Raw genomic sequence first — 18,912 nt, forward strand, 5'->3', positions numbered from 1 at the left:
AGGGAAGAGAAAACACATATCAGGTCCGTTAAAAACAAAGGATCCCTACAATAGGACTTTGAGCAAAACTACTGCAATTGATTTACAAAATAATAAATTGTGTGGGAAACAATATCTTTTTCCATCCCAATAATTCAAACAAATAGTTAAAATAAATGAATTACTAGCTCACAACACCTCATAAGACATGTGAGATTGTATTTTAACTTTGACAAAGTGTAAAATAGGGCGTATGTATGTGGTTATTCAGACTAATCATTTTAGTTGATTATAAAAACACAAAATTATATGAAAAAAAATCTTTAAGAAAATAGTAGATGGTTGCAGCCATCCTTTGTTGACACTTAGTGGAAATTATCTTGATTCACACTGGATTATGCAATGACAGAAGTTACAAACCAACTAACTTATTAGTGATTAACTATAACTGAACTCACCTGCTTTGAAGCTCGACATCTCTGAGAACACTTCAGCTGGTCATAGGTCATGGGCAGCTGCTGTCTCTGGTAGAGGACACATTTGAGGATCTCAATGACAAATTGACAGCAGCCATCCTGGCTCACATTGCCAGGGAAGACCACATCTACACGACCCTCCTCCTGTGCTCTTTTCACCGCTTCAGAATCACCATCTTGCTCAGTAGGAGTCACAACTGGGGCCTCCGGACCCTTCAAGCGGCGGATACCATGAACGCCATCTGCCGAAAAGATTGTCAGTGAACAAGATTATTCACAACAAGTAGCTTGCATAATCCAGTGGTTTTCAAAGTGGGGCACATAGAGGTCCCCAGAAAAAATATGTAATATGATAATATAGCATCACAATTAGTTTAACCACTTTAATCCATACAATTTGGATCCATTATCCATTCACACACACTCAGAGATACAGTATATGAACACTGGGGATTTTACAATTGTAGAGTGTAGATTGGGATCCCATAAATAAAATTAAGAAATTAAAAAGGAGGGGAGTCATTGGTCTACACTACAGAGCTGTGCAAATAAAAATAATAATAATACGGTAAGTGCATTAGCTTAACATTGGCTACAGTACTTACCACCATCTGTGGCTGTAGAATGAGTTGTTCTGAATTCAGTTGATTCTCTGATGAGACATCGCCATGCAGACAGGGGCCATCAACTTGTTGAGTGTCATCTGTAGAAAAGATGTCAGAAAATACATCTATTAACAACAGGCTCAGTGATGCCAGGGTTGTTGTGCTAATAGATGTGTTGCTCAGCGTGTTCAGGTCCTGGTACTTTGTGTGGATAAAATATGCTCTTTTCTCTGATCAAGCTCTGATTTAACTCAACAGAAACCGTTGCCTAACAAAACAACACTACTCTGCACTGATGTCAGGTCCTATTATAATAATTATGTCCATATTTGTCCATACATACTTCACAGACAACTCTGAGTACAACTCAGAGAGTGAACAAATGAGACCAAATAGAAACACACTATCAGATTTCAATTAACTTTTTTCTTCTCCACAAGAGTCCACAGTATAGAATGGGATCGCAGATATAATAAATAAGAGGGGCCCGTGAAATTGAAAAGGTTTTGGAATTTCTGGAGATCAGGATAATTGCATTAGCTAAGCTTAACATTCTACTACTACTACTACTACTACTTACCACCATCTGTGGCTGTAGAATCCAACCAGGTGTGGAGTTCCTTTATTGTAGTTTCCAAACTTTCCACTGAAGATTGGAACAGAATATCAATCCATAGATTGGTGGCAGTGGACCGCGGACGTCCTGGACTAGCTGGCAGAGCTGCTAGTATCCTCTTGGAGGGGTGTTTCTCTGAACTTGTCAAAGTACGTTTCTCACAACTATTGGCAGCAGTGGAGTAGGAGTCTAGCAGCTTCTCTTCCTCCTGCAATGAGTGGATGTCTCTGGTGGTGAATGATGGGATGATCTGGTCAAAGGTTAATGAACTGGTAAGTGTTTGGTGGTAGTCTTGGTGGTAGTCCTTCAGACAGAGGTCATCAGCACCGTCTGCAGAAAAGATGTCAATAAGTAAGCATATTAACAGGCAGCTTGCCCCGTGATGCCAGCCGGGTTCCAATTATAAGAGAATGATTTCACTTTTCAAGTAAATACAAGTATGTGAGGGATACAACGTGAGTAGTACTGGTATCATTCTCTTTCACTATAGAAGACCTCAGCCTAAGGTCTTCTATAGTGAAAGAAAATGACAGGGAGCTGACAGGACACAGATGCTCACCTAGATGAAGGAGGAATTCCTCTGTCATGAGACAGTCAGAATACTGGTTGCTCTTCTGAGTGCAGGCACCGTATTCAGGCAGCTGACGAAATGGCTCCCATTCTGCGCACCACATTGGACTGCTGCATGCCACTGCTCCACGTCCTTTGTCACTATAGAAGACAGGAAACAAAACATTATTAAGAGCACTAAGAAGAAATATATAATAAAAGGACATTTGAATACAATTTTAAAGAGTTAAGAAAGAGAATCTAAATTATAAAATATGAAAATACGAGAATATACTCACAGTGCAGATTGCAGAATGGGGCTTGAACTTGAAGCACAGTGTGTTACATATTGATCCTCTTCTGGAGAGAAGAGTGTCTCATCTAAGTCCTGGTGCAACACAGCATCAACAGGTGAGCTATGGGGGGAAACAACAAGGCACAAAACATTAACATTAAGACTGACTAATAACCTGTAAGTGTTTCTTTGGTTTTTTGATTGATTTATTGAAATATTTATTAACAGTTTGCAGAATTACAGTACATTTCAAGCACAAACTCAATACAAAGGCTGTTAACTGTGAGTGGACGACCCAATTAAGCATTACACTTGTTTACAAGAGGGTCCACCATGTTCAATTCATCAAAACGTTTAGAGACATAACCGGTAACTATTACCCCCATGGAACCCCCTCAATGGTCCCCAGAACCAATCTTGAGAACCACTGGTCAACAGATTCAATAGTGCACAGTATGCACACAATTAGTGCAAACCCATAAAAATAGGATTGATATTTAATTGACACTTAAGTCCAGATAGTCAAAAGGGCAGTGCACTCAATGCCCTCATACCTGACTAACTACTTCTCCAAGTGAGTGACACCTACTAGCCACAACACTAGAGGGAGCGATAGAACAATGGGAAAATTGAGTAGTAGAATGAGATTTTTTGATAATGTACCTCGTTCTGTTGGGAACATCAATTAAACTAGCCAGATGACTGCAATCATGGCATTTAAACATGCTCTTCTGTTTATAATCTAAACACTGACACGTTTAAAAAGTGTTACAAATAAGTGTTTAGAACCTAAACCGCTTGGGTTTATAAACGGGGGGAGGGGGCGGGCCCATCAAGCCACCATGACGATTATAAAAAAAATCGTCTCTGAATTAAAGCATCAATTGGTTCCATTTATAGGCTACACTGATCGGTTGCATGGGGTCCTTGAAATTAAAATGTTTGAGAATCAATAATGTGGTGCCCTAAGCATTAGAGCACTGTACTCTGTACGGATCATTATTCTCGACATTTCTGTCTCTTATTTGGGTCCTTAGGTTTACCTGAAGGCAGCAGCAGCAACGAGTCTGTCTGCATCAACCGTTGCTCAGTTTCTCGACATTTGAAATAATTCCAGTTTAGGCGCAAACAAAACATTACAGTGAAGTGACTCGACTTTGCTTGTTTAGACGATTAGGAGAGACGTTTCCAAATTAACATCGTTATATTTGAATCTACAGGCGATAGCTGAATGCACCGTTAACATGGCGGTTGCACACGTTCATACATGTCTTCCGTCGATGAATTGGCAAATGATCGCACATCCTGATCCAATCCAACTGCACCAAAAAAGATAGTTTACTTTTTAAACACAGTTGCAGAAACATAAAACACGCCATCGTCGGTAGACCTACTACTTACAGCGCAACATGCAGAACGGTGCTGCTCATAATGGCTCCCTCCTCCTCCTCCTCGACGTCGCCAAAAAGATTAAGGACAAGGTCATGTTTGTAGACGGTAGTTTCCTTCATCGTCTCCTCCTCCTCATTCTCCAGGATTTCCATGGGAACTTGTAGAATCTCAGTTACTGCGAAAAGCTCAAAAGGCGACTGGTAACGGTCAGTGTTGCAGAAGTGCGTCATGTTGAAGTGCATCTCTAGAGCGCTGCGAACAGACTGAACTAGTGAACTGCTGCCAACGTTAACATTTAAAACAACACTCTCTTCGCGGCAGCGCACGAGATCACACGGTGCTCGCGTTGTGATTGGCTGAGAGGAGCCGTCTGCGCAGAGTATCGCGATGACGTCATTCAACTCGCTCTGATCACGTCGGCTGTTGATTGTTTGGAGCTGTTTCGCTCAACTTGAAATGTTACGTTAAACCCAGAGTAATATAGTAAGAGAGAGCAATGTTTGGAACTATAGAGCGTCGCAGTCCCGCCTCCTTCCCGGGACCAGGAAATTAAATCCAATGCATTATTCTCATAGACATTTCGTAAAGTATTTATTTAAAGACGGTTACGCCGCGGACAAAGCCAACTCGAGTCGTGACAACTCATGACACCACAAACAATATTTTGGACCAAACAAATAATTAGAAAGAAGAAAAAAACGGCAGGTTACAACACTTTTTTTGTTGTTTTTCTTCTTTCTAATTATTTGTTTGGTCCAAAATATTGTTTGTGTTGTCATGAGTTGTCACGACTCGAGTTGGCTTTGTCCGCGGCGTAACCGTCTTTAAATAAATACTTTACGAAATGTCTATGAGAATAATGCATTGGATTTCATTTCCTGGTCCCGGGTAGGAGGCGGGACTGCGACGCTCTATAGCCCATAGCACCCGCTTTGCGGCGAGATCAAAGCGTGTCGCTACTCTCCTACTCTACACTCTGGTTAGCCCCATATGTGCCCTCTCCCTACGCTCATTCTGTAGCTCCGAGGTCACACACAGGGCCCCTCCCACCCCGTTCAGAAACGGCGCATGTTTCCACAATTCCACGATTCTTACCTTTTCTAAACAATTAATCAAAAACGTGAAGTGGTGTGAAGGGTTTACACTAATTCAACGTGAACAACGGCAAAGAAAATCCAACTTTAAACGGTTACGAGCGTTACAGCGGTTGGTTTAGTCAGCCGCTTCCATGTTTATCAAGGGATTTGTGCGTGTGCGCGTGCATGTCGAGTGAACTGAAGTCAGTTGGAAATTTTCGACCAGGGGAGGCGCCGGGGGGGCGCTAAATCTTTTCAACTTCCTTGAAAAACATGCTAAACAACCGCTAGACGCTCGTGTAACCGTTTAAAGTTGGATTTTCTTTGCCGTTGTTGACGTTGAATTAGTGTAAACCCTTCACACCACTTCACGTTTTTGATTAATTGTTTAGAAAAGGTAAGAATCGTGGAATTGTGGAAACATGCGCCGTTTCTGAACGTTTCTGGAGTCAGAGAAAGAAGGGGGGACACTTCCCTCAATAGGGAGGAAGTATTTCAGGTAGGTGTCCACCAGCACAAAGTACGCATTAACCCTGTTCTTCCCATGTTGGGTTGGAGAACAATGCTTAGGTGTAATACGACTGTGGGCGAAGTTGAACATGTAGAATTCAAATGGATTGAGTGTCAGGTTGTCAGGCAGGGGCAACTGGAGCTTGTTGTGGAACAGAGGACAGTCTGGGACAAGTCCTTTCTGGATGGAAGCCTTCACTGGACCTGGAAGATATTTGTACTCTTCTGCTTGAAGCTTATACACAAGCTGCATCATTGGCCCACTGGGGCCCACAAAATCCAGGGCGATTTTGTGCTCATTGGTACAGGAGTGCAGGTCCAATCCGGCACTCTTCCCATCCAGACTGCCAAAGACACACTTCACCAGCACAGGGAAGATTACCTTAGGAAGATTACCGTCAATGTACTTCTGTAGCTCTTCAAATGACTCATTGGTGGAAGGTAACGAAGCACATTTACGCAAGTGCTGTGCTGTACTTTAGTACAACTTTGAAATACGTATTTCTACATTTTACTCCACTAAATCTTAGAGGCAAATATTGTACATTTTACTCCACTACAAGTATTTAAAATCTTATGTTACTAGTTAGGCTACTTTGTAGATTTGAATAAAATCTCAGGCACTTTGGACCGATATGCGTGAAACTTTTCACGCACTCCTATGGCGGTTAGAGATCTAGACATTGGACAGGGGGCACTGGCCCCAAAAAGCGTGAGAAACACTGATAAAGTGGATAAAACATTCAGTACATTTTCAGGCACATTCTGCAATTCATTATAAAAACTATTTTCAGAAGATATGAAATATGACTACAAAATGATTTTTTTTTCTAACCTGATGCATCTTTAAAGTTTAAATGGATAAAATGCAGCTATTAAAAAAAGGGACACTTTACTGCCAAACAATATACAACTTACAAAATGTTTCTTTATTTATTATGTCACAAGTCAGAGCTGTTGAATTCCAAAGTATACCACAGAATGCTGGTTGAGTAAATGCAGATTATGGTCATGGCGGCCAGCTTTGTATGCAGGACGATAGGAGTTGTGAGATAAGACCAGTGGTTCTCAAAGTGGGGTCCCTGGACCACTGGATTGGAAACCCTAGGATCAAAACCAGTTTAACCACTTTAGCCTTATGTCTGGTTGCTTCTTTTTTTTTATCTTGAGAAGTGAGAAGAAAAGGGTCCCGCACACTGTCTTCACTTATAGAGCAGTAGTTTTCAGTACCTTCATCAGGTATCCGAGATACCTGATGAAGGTCGTTTAGACCGAAACGTTGTCATCTGAATAAAACTACTGCTCTATACATGAAGACAGTGTGCGGGACCCCTTTCTTCTCATAATTCGCATTTGGTTGCCGGCTCCGACGCACCTGTCCTTGTAGGTGTGCACAAGGCTTTTGCTACAAAATCTTAAAGTGAAAAAAAAGTTGATTCCATTTGAAGTTTTGAACACCACAAATCTAGTATCTTCCTGGTACAAAATCGTTTTAGATGGGGGTCCGCAGTCAAATACATTAATTATGGGGTCCTTGACATGAAACTGTTTGAGAACCACTTCTAGACAGGCCAACAACAAAGAGCAGAAAGACAGCTTGAACTATTCATCTAACAAATCACAAAACACAATGTACAAAATGCAAAGTACAAAACATTCGCCTTTTTGCCACTGATAAAACATTAAACTGGCCAAGTTGAAGCCATAACAAGCCACGTCATATTCCTATGGGCATATATACTGAAAGGTATGAAATTAGCTGCATGGCATGACGAAATTTGTGCTAAGGCCTTCTTCAACCCCAGCAAGTTAAGTACAGTGAATACAAATGATAAACCTTTTTAGAAATTTTAATTTTGGCATTAATATCCCTCTCTAATTTCCCTCAGCTTGAATATTCCTCCTAATGTAACCCCTGTCCTGTTGACATTGGCGCATTACATATCAACACTGTACAAGAAAAATAAACATACAGTATAAATCTTGCCAGGTTTAGTAGTTAACTGACATGGCGATATAATTATGGCACACAGTAACATCCGAGTGACTTCAATCCTAAACAAAACCTAAAATAGGAAGAACAAAAAACATTACTGCAGCAAAATAATGAATGACCCTCTGGGATCTTTTGCTTCACAACTGAACTCCTGGTCAAATTGGTTTTGGTAAGTGTGTTAAAATATTACATATACAATGACAAAAGTATATATATATAATAAAAAACATTTGAAATCATCCAAAAGCCTGACAGCCAATTTAATTAAAATGTGGAAGGAAAATATGAACTCAAGACCGTACAGTCTGCATAACTACAGCTAATCGTTTTGGCAAATTAGAATTTGAGTTCATCCTCTGGTGTAAATGCGTTGTGGGGCAGTGATTATTCCATACAAAAGACAAGAGGACGCCTTGCTTTTTTAAATAATGAAATAAATTGATGCGTAGAACCAGCGCAACACAACATAACATCTGGACTACAAAACACTGTAAGACTTGAAGAAGCAATGTTACATACGGGAGATTAGGCCATCATACTGTAATAACAAGCGTAGCCTTACCTCGCACTATGGTGAACTAAAGAGCACCGGAATGGACACAAACACACAGCATTCCCTCATTTTAGTGTAATTTATGACGCCTTCGTTTAATATACGCCCTTGTATTATTAATTTGAGTGCATGGTAGACTAGTTTCCACCCTCCCCAGCTCTTGGCATTAGCAGAGGGTCGAACACACATGTGCTCAAATGGAGAAAAAAAACAAAAACAAGGAAATGAACCAAAACTAGCTGCACTAAATGTACCAATCTGCTCATCGGGAGCAGTTAGGGGGTCCGAGTCAACGTCTTACTCAAGGACACAATGACGTGCGACCGGGAGGAGCCAGGGGTTCGATCCGGGAACCTTTGGGCTACGAAACAGCCGATCTAGCTCCTGGACGACTGCAGCCCCTTTACTGCCCTCGGTGTAGTTTTGGTCTGCGAATGTCCACCCCAGGGCTCCGTAGTGAACCAGTTATTTCGTTGAAACAAAAAGAGAATCCAGCTCATATATTGAACATAAGGCTTAGATAATGTAGATCACACAAGTCAGAGTGTTTATAGTTGGCTGGTGTGTGGCTGTGATGGTGAAGGTCTTGACTGAGTAGTGGCAGATTTAGCCAATAGGAATCCATTCCTCAGGGTCTTCTTCATTCTAGAATGAGCACCACAAAAGAAGAAGAAGAAAAAAAAAGGGGGCCATTTCTCTTACAAAAACATTTATATATAAAATAAAGTAAGAGTAGCCCAGATATCCAAGGGGCTTAGCAGTCGCTTTTCCACAATTTGATGGTTTTGTCGTTTTCTAATGCTGCAGATGCAATGATGTTCTCTGTGGGGTGGCAGGCAGTAGATATAACCACATCTGCGAAGAACAGGAAATAACCGTGAAAATGCAGTCCATGGTGATGTCCCAAAGAGATCCTCATAAAAGCTTCAATTTTGTGTCCATACAATTTAATGTAATTGTATGTCACGCTGAGACAACTCCTTGCTAAATGCGATCCACTACCTTTGCACAAAAAGGTGCCTTAACCCATTCTGGGCGGGAACCCCTTTTGGTGTTAAGCGTTATGTTATACTTTAGCTATTGAACAATAGCAGATCTACAAGCTCATAGCGCGGCACCGAGTGCCGCGCTACGAGCTTGTAGATCTGCTATTTTTGAAAAATCGCACATCTTTGAATATATATTCTTTCGGAGTGAACGATTTTAACTCAAATATTAGCTTCTGGGAGGTCCCTGGAACAACATATTTTCAGATGGGGGTCCGCAGCCAAATACAGATAATTCTGGGGGTCCTCGACATAAAAGTGGTTGAGCACCACACATAGAAACATATTAGAAGACATTTTTTTTTAGAATCGGCCTCACGTCGAAATGGGTTAAAGCCCTTCTATCTGAAACACACATTTCAACATTATGTGTAGGTTTTTAGTTTTTACCCGTGTGGCCCTGGAGTTTCTGCACAATCTCCTTGGTTTGTAGGTTCCAGATATAAACCATATTATCCTCTGATCCCGAGACAATCCACTGAAAAACATAATGGCTGTTATTAACGTACTGTTGACATTCATAAACTCACTAAAACAAAGCTGGTCTTTATTATCATGCATTTCCTCAATGGTGAAGTATTCATAAATAAACAACAGACAGGACAACTGGAAGCCCTTACCTTTCCTCCTGTGACTGAGAAATTTGCAAATATACAATACTTCTCGTTTTTGTGGCCACTGTAGGTTTTCAAGCACTAAAGTGGGAAATGAATGACAAAATGTCACACAGTGCAAATCATACAATGCAAAACAATTAAAATCCAACAACTATCCCTTATTAAACAAACATCTTCATCTGGTATTCAGTAAAAAAAATAAAAAATAATTACACACACACAGTTTACTTATGATGTCTTGAACACAAGGAGAATTTGTGTTTGTAAAACATTCATTCACGCTGCAATAACCGTCCCCTTCTACCCTGGATTTGAAGCCGGTTCCCTGCGCAAGTTTTTTTTACCATTGAACTAATAGAAACTTCTATACAGCTGTGGTATAGAATATAATCGTTCCTTGCTCCTGCATGTCACAGTTTGAAGTTTGAACCGGAGGTGAATAAAATAAAATAAACATTTTATTTCCTTCAACTCAGCCTCCGTTTTAGTATCGTCTTCCTTCACCGTAAAGGAATGTTTTTACCAACGTCCTTGTATTCAAGACATCACTAAGTACACAACAGAAAATAGTAATTTATTGGGTGAACTATTTCTTTAAAGTTAACAAAATATTTATATACTGTACAACATTTGATATTCTAACATTAAGTAGTACAACAATTACCTTTCCTTTGCTGTAGTCCCACAGCTTTAGAGTGCTGGAGAGAGAGAGAGAGAGAGAGAGAGAGAGAGAAAACAATTTGATTTGATTATGCATTGATTATAAAAAATTACAGTAGGCGCCCTCTACTGGTTAAACAGATGTACTGTAAAGAGGCACCCAGTTAATATGTTCTGTGCATGCATAACTGTAGTTCCCTTTTACAGAAGGTGGCATTCCTGTTGTGGGCCAGTTTCTCATAGCATCATTTGATTGGCTCAGCAGCAGATTTGAACTGGAAACACACAACATCATCATGCACGGCACAACATGTTTCCAGTTCAAATCTGTCACATTAATCACTAGGAGAAAATGGCCCAGAACAGGAGAACAGGAATGCCACCTTCTGTACATGTATCTATATGCCTCATTCTGACAGCATAAGAAGACGCATCCTGTATAGATAACGCTAAAGTATGAATTAAATTAGTTGTGAAGGGATAAGTTATGCATGCCTGTCGAGCTACTGAGGTGATCAAATAGTAACAGATAGATAGACCTTGACACGGGAAGCGTGTCAAGGTCAAACACATTTGGTTGATTACTGTTACCGTTGTTTACATAATTTCACATTAATGCTCAATCACAAAAACACTTTTTCCCCAGACACTACAAAAGGGAGACAAAAATAAAAAAATAACTCCTTGATGTCTAAAAGTCGATGCATTTCCTTTCAGACTTTACTACCGCCTTCACCCAACCTGGGTGATGGATAGATGCATATCAATATAGGCTAGGCTTTACACCTTTATTCCACGGGGAAATTCAGGTATCATACATTTTGGTAGCTATATTAATATTGCTGTTAAATAGTCTATAAAACCAACACATCTCACTTGAATATGTTACTAAAACGCAGCAGCGCAACCGTTATGATAAGAGTTTCACACACGCTCTCTGTGCATGTGCACATGCAGAGAGAGAGAGAGAGACAGAAATATTTAATGAAAATCATTAGCATCCTGTCTCGCTCTTCACATACTGCTACAGAGAAAGATTATATGACAATCAATAGCGTCCTGTGTCGTTCTCGCGCATATCACGGGAGTCTAGATCAATCCTATAGTTAAAACGACAAAGATATGACAGCCGAATGAGACGATTTCAAAAAGAGACTTGTATAGTATATAGTAGTGTAGTGTGAAATACTTAGCGATCTGATAACTCCCTGATGACTTTAAAAGTCCTACCGTGTGTACACGTCTGGAAGTAGTCGGTAAGTAGGTCACCCAACCTGGAAGCAAGTTATTTTTTTCTTTACATTTTTTATCCCACAATTTTGCAACCCATTTTTTTCACCCAGTGTCAATTATCTAATGTAATCCTGGGCGCTACACTTCCTCTGCCAACCTAGTTTCCCCGGCCGGACGAAACTAGGTTTCCCCGGCCGGACGTAGCGCGTGGAAGGAACACGTTATTCCAACCAGTTCCTTTCCCCTCCATCAGGCGGCTTGCCAGGGGGGAGGTAGTTTAGAGACCAGGATTACTGCATGTTTTTGTGAGGGTACATACCCTAGGGGACACAGGGAGAACATGCAAACTCCACACAGAAAGGCCCTTTCGCCAACCCCGCCTCGGGTATGGGCACTGATGACGCGGAGGAGAGAACACACCCCCAGCACCCACAGCTTCCCCAGCGGGAATCGAACCCAGGACCTTCTAGCTGTGAGGCGACAGCACTACCGACTGTGCCACCGTGCCCACACACACATGAATAAAAGTCCATTGGACTGGATGTGGCAGCGAGAACATTCCGTTGTAGGCAATACTCACTTGTCCAATGTTGCAGCAAGGATATATTTGCCATTAGGTGAAAACTTGACAAACGACACAGGTGGATTGTCATCATCTGGCATAAACAGAAAAGTTGGGACGAAAATTATTACTTTGTTGTCGCAGCCTAATTAACTATAAATAGTCATACATGCATGAATAGCAGCAGCAAGCTGTAGAAACTTACCGATGAGTGTTTTTAAACACTGTCCCGATGCAGTATCCCAGATTCGGCTGCAAAATAAGAATGCACATCATCTACATTAGTTTTCAAAACGATACAACACCTCACAGGCAATACACCATACACATTTGTATCATGAAAACATAAGCCCCGGCCCTTCAGACTCGGGCCGGGGTGGGCGTTACCTGCAACCTCACAATAGATACGCACCACAATACAGAGGCCACGATACGATATATAATATTATACGTTGATTCCAAATAATGATCATGTATTTACTACAACAAGAGAGCTGCTCTTTGTTATTCTGTAACAAAGGCAAAGCCTTGCAACAAATACAATAAAACACTTTCAGGCCCACAGAGATCTTTAAATTAAAATAAAAGCCACCTTGTGGCTTTACTGTGCATTGCACCTACACCATGTGTTTATATGTCACAACTGCATCGCCCACAGAATCGATATAGCAGCCTCTATCGATTCACATACGTCTGGAGTTTATGTCGATATATTGCCATATCGATTAATTGAACCCACCACTTGGCCGTGTAACCCGAAGCATCACACAGTACTTTAGGGGGGGTCCCTGGAACAACATATTTTCAGATGGGGGTCGGCGGCCAATTACATATATTTTTGACATTGAATGTTGCCCAACAGGCACTCCCAGCCTGTGGAGCGCTCTGCATTCTTTTTCGCTCAGCACCTGCCCAATCCAGGGTTTGAATTATGTGTATGCCTTTCTTATTTCTTAATCATGAAAAGTTGAAAACATAGCAACATTAGAATAACAAGAGCACACGGTGTCAGTGTAGCAACCCTGGTGCTCCACCGGTGTGTATGGCCACAATGTAGCTCAATCTATTCAGACTCTATTGCTTTGCTGGTTTCTCCCACATCAGTGCACAATGAATCACCAACACACAAGAATGGCACAGCTCATGAGAGTGTTCTAGTACCAAAATAGTGTCTAAGGGTGATTAAACTAAAGTTGTCATTCACAGAGAGAGAGAGATACAAAGTAATATATTCTTACCAAAGGCCATCGTAGCTACTGGATACAATGAGAGATCCGTCTCTGTTAAAATGAACCTATAAGCCAAAATAAAGTCATAACTTAAATAAAAGTAAACCTTTCACTCATCGGATACACCATTTGAACTGTGCTGGAATGAGGCGTTAGGGTTAGGGCATAATCATATCAAATAGCCATTTTATTTACATTTGGAGTTGACAGTGATAAAGACAAGAAAAAAATAAAGTAATTAAAATAAGAGACTTACAGCAGACACTGGGTCTGAGTGGGCTGGCAATGTCTTCAAACATTTTCCAGTCTTGACGTCCCATATCCTTACACTCTCATCAAACTACACAAGGTACAAAAACAAATGGACATCATTATCACTATTTATATCAAGGACATGCCTCAACATGACAATTTGCCATCTTTTTCATGAAGAACATGGGTGTTAACAGCAGTTCTGGACTTACCGATCCTGACACGATAAGATTGGACTGGGGATTGAAGTTGCAGCAGAAAACGTAGTTGCTGTGCCCTTTCAAAGTCTTTAAGCATTTACCCTGTAACCAAAGGATTATAAATAAATACAAAGTTAAAAAAAGGAGCCATGAAAACGTAATGAGAATGTTTTCTTTACGGTTACAAATAAAGGTACCTTTAAAGAAACGAGTGAGATGATTGTATGAGACATGACTGCTCATACTATAATAATATATGAGCCATATAAAGGCAAACACAAAGCTAGTGACATCATTTTTCTCTTCTTTAAGTAATACACCACTTTAACATTCAACCACCATAAACATTAAGTGGACAAAGACGTCTGCTATTTTTGGTACACGACACCCTGGCCGTTCGTTATTGCATTAAGCACATAATCTGAACCTGTGGATGGACGAGGCGATAACGTTGCCTGACAAATAACAAAAAAATAAACAAACATCGCCATTCATGTGGTGACGGTGTAAAGGGCCTTTCAAACGGGAAGCGAGGATCGCACACGTTGTTGCCTGGATCAACGACAGGATAAATACACTTGCGTTGTCGCACCGCGACTTCTCCGCACAAAAACGCAGGTCTCATTGAAAATGAACTATGAAAACTATGAAAATGAAGCGTTATATCGCTTCACGTTTAAAAGGCCCTTAAGGCATCAAAACAAAGTGTTCAAAGATGTGAATATGTACGTAAACCATACTTGTGTATGGTGAATGTAATGTTGTATGTGCATTTAATTTACACATTATTAATGTGGTGGCTACATCAACTACTTCCAGAAGTGTCTGGGGTGATGTAGCCTGGCCCAGCCCGTTATGATTTTTGGTCTAGAGGAGCGGGTGCTGGTCGAAAACAGCAGAGAACACTGACGTCACCAAATTTTGAGCGACGCACCTCTGCAATGTTATTGGTCCCCAGGCTTTTCATTTTTGAGCCGAATGCTAACGGAAATAATGGCTAGGGGTGAGGAATCTTGTCGAGCTTCCGCGTGCGTAACATAAGTCCCGGAAAAGACGCGCTGTGATTGGCCAGTTGAGTGACAGCGAGAGACATGGAGTCGCCGCATGAGTGACGTCACTTGGGCAGCGACGCAGCGTGCCTTCAGCACTTCCGTTTGACTTCCTGCCTTCATTGGAGACACGTCGCTCCAATGAACTACAGCGGCCAATGAGGCATCTATTATTTTTGAGTGGTGTAAACCCCTCCTACAACTGGCTTTTTTGTGCAGAAAAAATGAGCATGGTTGCTATGTTCACCCTGTTGTAATGACGTAATGAAATCACACCCGGGTGAACAGGGTGAACATAGCAACCATGCTCATTTTTTCTGCACAAACAAAGCCAGGTAATGAAATCACACCCGGGTGTGATTTCATTACGTCAGACATGATTTCATTACGTCAGACCTTACACCACTCAGTTCACACGGGTGTGATTTTTTAAATATCTATGATCCTACCGAGCTGACATCCCAGATTTTCAGAGTCTTGTCGTCTGATGCCGACACCAGGAGGTTGGAGTCAGAGGACCAGGCCACGTCGGAAATGCCCTGTGGATGATTAGATAGTTAGATTCAATTTCACTTTACTGATCCCCAGGATAAAATTAAACGACGATGATCGATTGGAACTTACAAGTTTGTGTCCAGATATGGTCTTTTCGAACTTGCCGTCATAGGCTCCCCAAATTTTGATGAGCTTGTCAGCCGCTGTAAAGACATTATATCAAGATATTTAAGTATAATGTTGCACATAAACTACACTAGGTACTGCTGGATCTTTTTGCTAAATAGCATACATTTAAAAGATGTACTTTTATTGCAAAACCAAAAAAAAGTATGTGAATATTTTTGTCAATATCTTCCCTGATGTTATATTAAAGTTAAAGACCCACTGAAGTTTTCCTTGAATGAGGAAAAAAGGCCATTGTTAAAGTACCCAATCAAAAACAATTGCAGAGTTGGTGTGTTCAACATAAAATGATCATGGTATCCATGATAAGTCCCAAAACTCTGAAGAAAAGTTGCAGCTGCTGTGTTATTTGGATTCGGCTACAAACACCTATGGTGAATGTACAGCGACACTGATGAACTCACATGAGGTGGCAAGCCATTCTCCACTTGGGCTGAATTTCACTGAAGAGACCGCTTTGGTGTGGCCTGCCAATGTAAACTTCAGGCTGTAGTTGGGCTTGGCTGGTGCAGACTGGAAAGAAGAACATTTTGAACTTTGAATAGCAGCCATACAATGATCACAAGCTCAAAGTTCACAGGTTAAGGTGGCCTTACACTAGCCGATTTTTTTCAATCTGAAATCTGATAGCACCACACACTACAGGATAATCGGAGCGGGGCAGAGCAAATATCAAACATTCTTGATGTTGATCGGGCCGATCCCGATCGTGCTTTGAGCGGCCCCGAGCAGATCGATTGAGTCGGGCACCCCCCCCGAGCGTCAAAAATGCCCGATTATCGGCTAGTGTAAGGCCACCTTTAGCATCTCTAGCTGTTTTAAGTGACAGGTTTCAATGGAGGAAAGCTATGTGTACATGCTGGGGGTGAGAAGGAAAAAACGAATCCATACCTTGGACTGACTGGCAGATGCTGATGATGTATTTGGAGGTTTTGTGTCAGTCTCTGGTTTCTTATCCTCTGTTGCCATGTTGGGAAATGGGAATGGCTTGCCGTGTGCCACTTTGAGCAAGAGAAATGGACAAACAACACAGTGATTAATAATTAGAACATGATTAAGAGTTGCAAATATATATTCTCTCCATTAGAGAAGGGTGTCTAGCACTCTGCAGGGTGCTGGGTACGGTGTCTCTTTGAGTAGCCATGGTTCAACTTCAGCCTGTTTTTTGGGACTGCTACATTTACAGAGCAAACGTGTACAATACATAAACGTTCAGATTTCAAATATAAAGCGCTCACCCCGGGGCCACGGATGTTAGAATTTTCAATGTTGTTTAATAAAAAGGAGGTGTGTTGGCTGTTGCACTCTGAACCACTGGGTTAAATCTGTGGTTTTTCAACCTTTGTCATAACAAGGTCCATTTTTTATTCTGCATTTGAGCCACGGACGGACCTGGTGAGATTTAGACTTGCAGAACCAAAACTAAAGATGATGTTATCGTTGGATAAGATTTTGTCCACAATGCCATGCTGTATTGATGTTGGTACCATAGGAGACAACAGGCAAACGTTGATCAAAATAACAATGATTTTACTTTCTCTAATTGTGCAGACTTCTTGTAAGTTTAATTTAATACTCAATAGTTAAAAGATCGATAAGGGTCTGAGACCGACTCCATTTGGTTACCAACTCTATCATTTAGCCGGGGACCACCTGGAACCCCCCCAAGGATCACTGGTGGTCCCCGGACCACTGGTTGAGAACCACTGGGTTACATGATCAATGGCACTGAATATTCCTACCTATTCATTTCGTTTACACCATGATAGCAAATAATTATGATCTCACAACTAACTATCTCAACATCATAACTTGATTGATTCACGTGAATGAGCCATAATCAAAACCAATAAATCCATGGCATAATGCTACTTAATTTGATCACATCGTAAAGTCCTTCGAATATGGTAGTTATCCAAAACATTATGGAAAACAGGACTGGTAAATATGCAACAACAAAAAAGAAAGAAAGATGAAAAGAAAACATGAAAGGCGAGGTTTTCTGAATTAAGACACTCATAATAATTATTCATAATTAAGATATTACATATAACTATTAGATTAATAATGAAATGGTCGTAACGGTTTAATCAAATACAGAAATGTGTAAAATAAAATGCATTTTTGAACCATAAACCACGAGGTATATACTTCGTGGTGGCGGGGTGTCGCTCGCCGAAAATAGCCGATCTACAAGCTCACGACGCGTCGCACCGCCACGCGCCGTGAGCTTGTAGATCGGCTGTGTTTGACGCTAAAGGAGCTAGCTACTAGCTAGCAGCATTGCTACTTGTATATCATCGCGGTACGGGCCGCCATTCAAACACAGAATTAAACGATGGTTTGTGGAAACACTCACAGCACGTTGGTGCAGACAGTCGCTCGGTCAACAGACGCTGTTGTTCCTTTTAGGTAGAGAGAATAGAATGCTTTACTTTATGTTTTATTCTTCCGACAGACTGATAAAATGTAGCTGAGCCACGACAATTCAGCCATGAATGTGTGTGTGTATTCCTTCCTCCTCTCTGCAGCAGGAATACGGTGGAAACCATATATTCCCATAGCCCGGAGGGACAGTGGCGTTCCCCCCCCCCTTTGTTAAATTAACATATATGTTTATTAACTTTGTCTTATTTGACAAAGAAATATTCAAACAACAATTATTCATTTTTTTGTATAGTAGAACATACTATTACATTACATATATTGTACAGTACATAATATTGAAATAAAATCTTTAAAGAAATAATTATCAATAGAATGTGGCAGCGGTGGCCGAACGGATAGCGGCGCGGTCTAGATACCGGAAGGTTCCCAGTTCGAACCAGCCGTCCGACACGTTAAAATTACCACCGCTGAAATGCCCTTGAACAAGGCATCAACCACTACGATGAAAGGTGTTCTATAAGCAGGGCCTGGCTGGAAACAAGTTCTTGAGCTTAGCCCAGATACCCTGGGTAAATATAGATTTCATTTCATTTCATCAATGTCCATAAATACATAAACAAACAAAAACAAAAGGAGTTGAGAAAAAAAAGAAAAGAAAAATATGTTATAGACTAGTACCCAATATACACTGTAAACACTACATACAATTATGTGAGTGGCTAGTTGGCTGTCATGCAACCACTGGCTGCATGTTCACTGATGATTGTATTACAATGATTATTTTATTTTATTTTATTTTATTTTATTTTATTTTATTTTATTTTATTTTATTTTATTTTATTTTATTTTATTTTATTTTATTTTATTTTATTTTATTTCATCTCATCTCATCTCATCTCATCTCATCTCATCTCATCTCATCTCATTTTATTTTATTTTATTTTATTT

At 40.7% G+C, this 18,912-nt stretch overlaps 1 protein-coding gene across 1 annotated transcript; it reads right to left on the reverse strand.

The window, feature by feature from the left end:
- Positions 1–6,401: 6,401 nt before the first annotated feature.
- On the reverse strand, positions 6,402–18,131 carry LOC306939817 (WD repeat-containing protein 5). The gene is made up of 14 exons (XM_079524542.1): positions 17,936–18,131; positions 16,468–16,577; positions 15,981–16,089; positions 15,520–15,593; positions 15,345–15,434; positions 13,859–13,948; positions 13,651–13,734; positions 13,404–13,459; positions 12,371–12,417; positions 12,184–12,259; positions 10,375–10,408; positions 9,714–9,788; positions 9,484–9,571; positions 6,402–8,902 (listed from the first exon to the last, which is right to left on the reverse strand). Exons 2-14 carry the CDS (start codon positions 16,543–16,545, stop codon positions 8,802–8,804), a joined length of 1,002 nt encoding a protein of 333 aa, XP_079380668.1. The 5' UTR covers positions 16,546–16,577; positions 17,936–18,131; the 3' UTR covers positions 6,402–8,801.
- Between the last annotated feature and the right edge of the window lie 781 nt (positions 18,132–18,912).

The sequence above is a fragment of the Electrona antarctica genome (assembly GCF_951216825.1).
Source record: "Electrona antarctica genome assembly, chromosome: 16".
NCBI lineage: Eukaryota > Metazoa > Chordata > Actinopteri > Myctophiformes > Myctophidae > Electrona > Electrona antarctica.

Excerpts from the sequence above, each read along its gene's own strand:
- LOC306939817 (XM_079524542.1), bottom strand. The coding sequence starts at position 16,545 with ATGGCAACAGAGGATAAGAAACCAGAGACTGACACAAAACCTCCAAAT. Across the intron at positions 10,409-12,183 it reads CTTGCTGCAACATTGGACAA|CACTCTAAAGCTGTGGGACT; the intron begins GTGAGTATTGCC and ends CTCTCTCTCCAG. Across the intron at positions 9,789-10,374 it reads GGGACTACAGCAAAGGAAAG|TGCTTGAAAACCTACAGTGG; the intron begins GTAATTGTTGTA and ends TTCCCACTTTAG.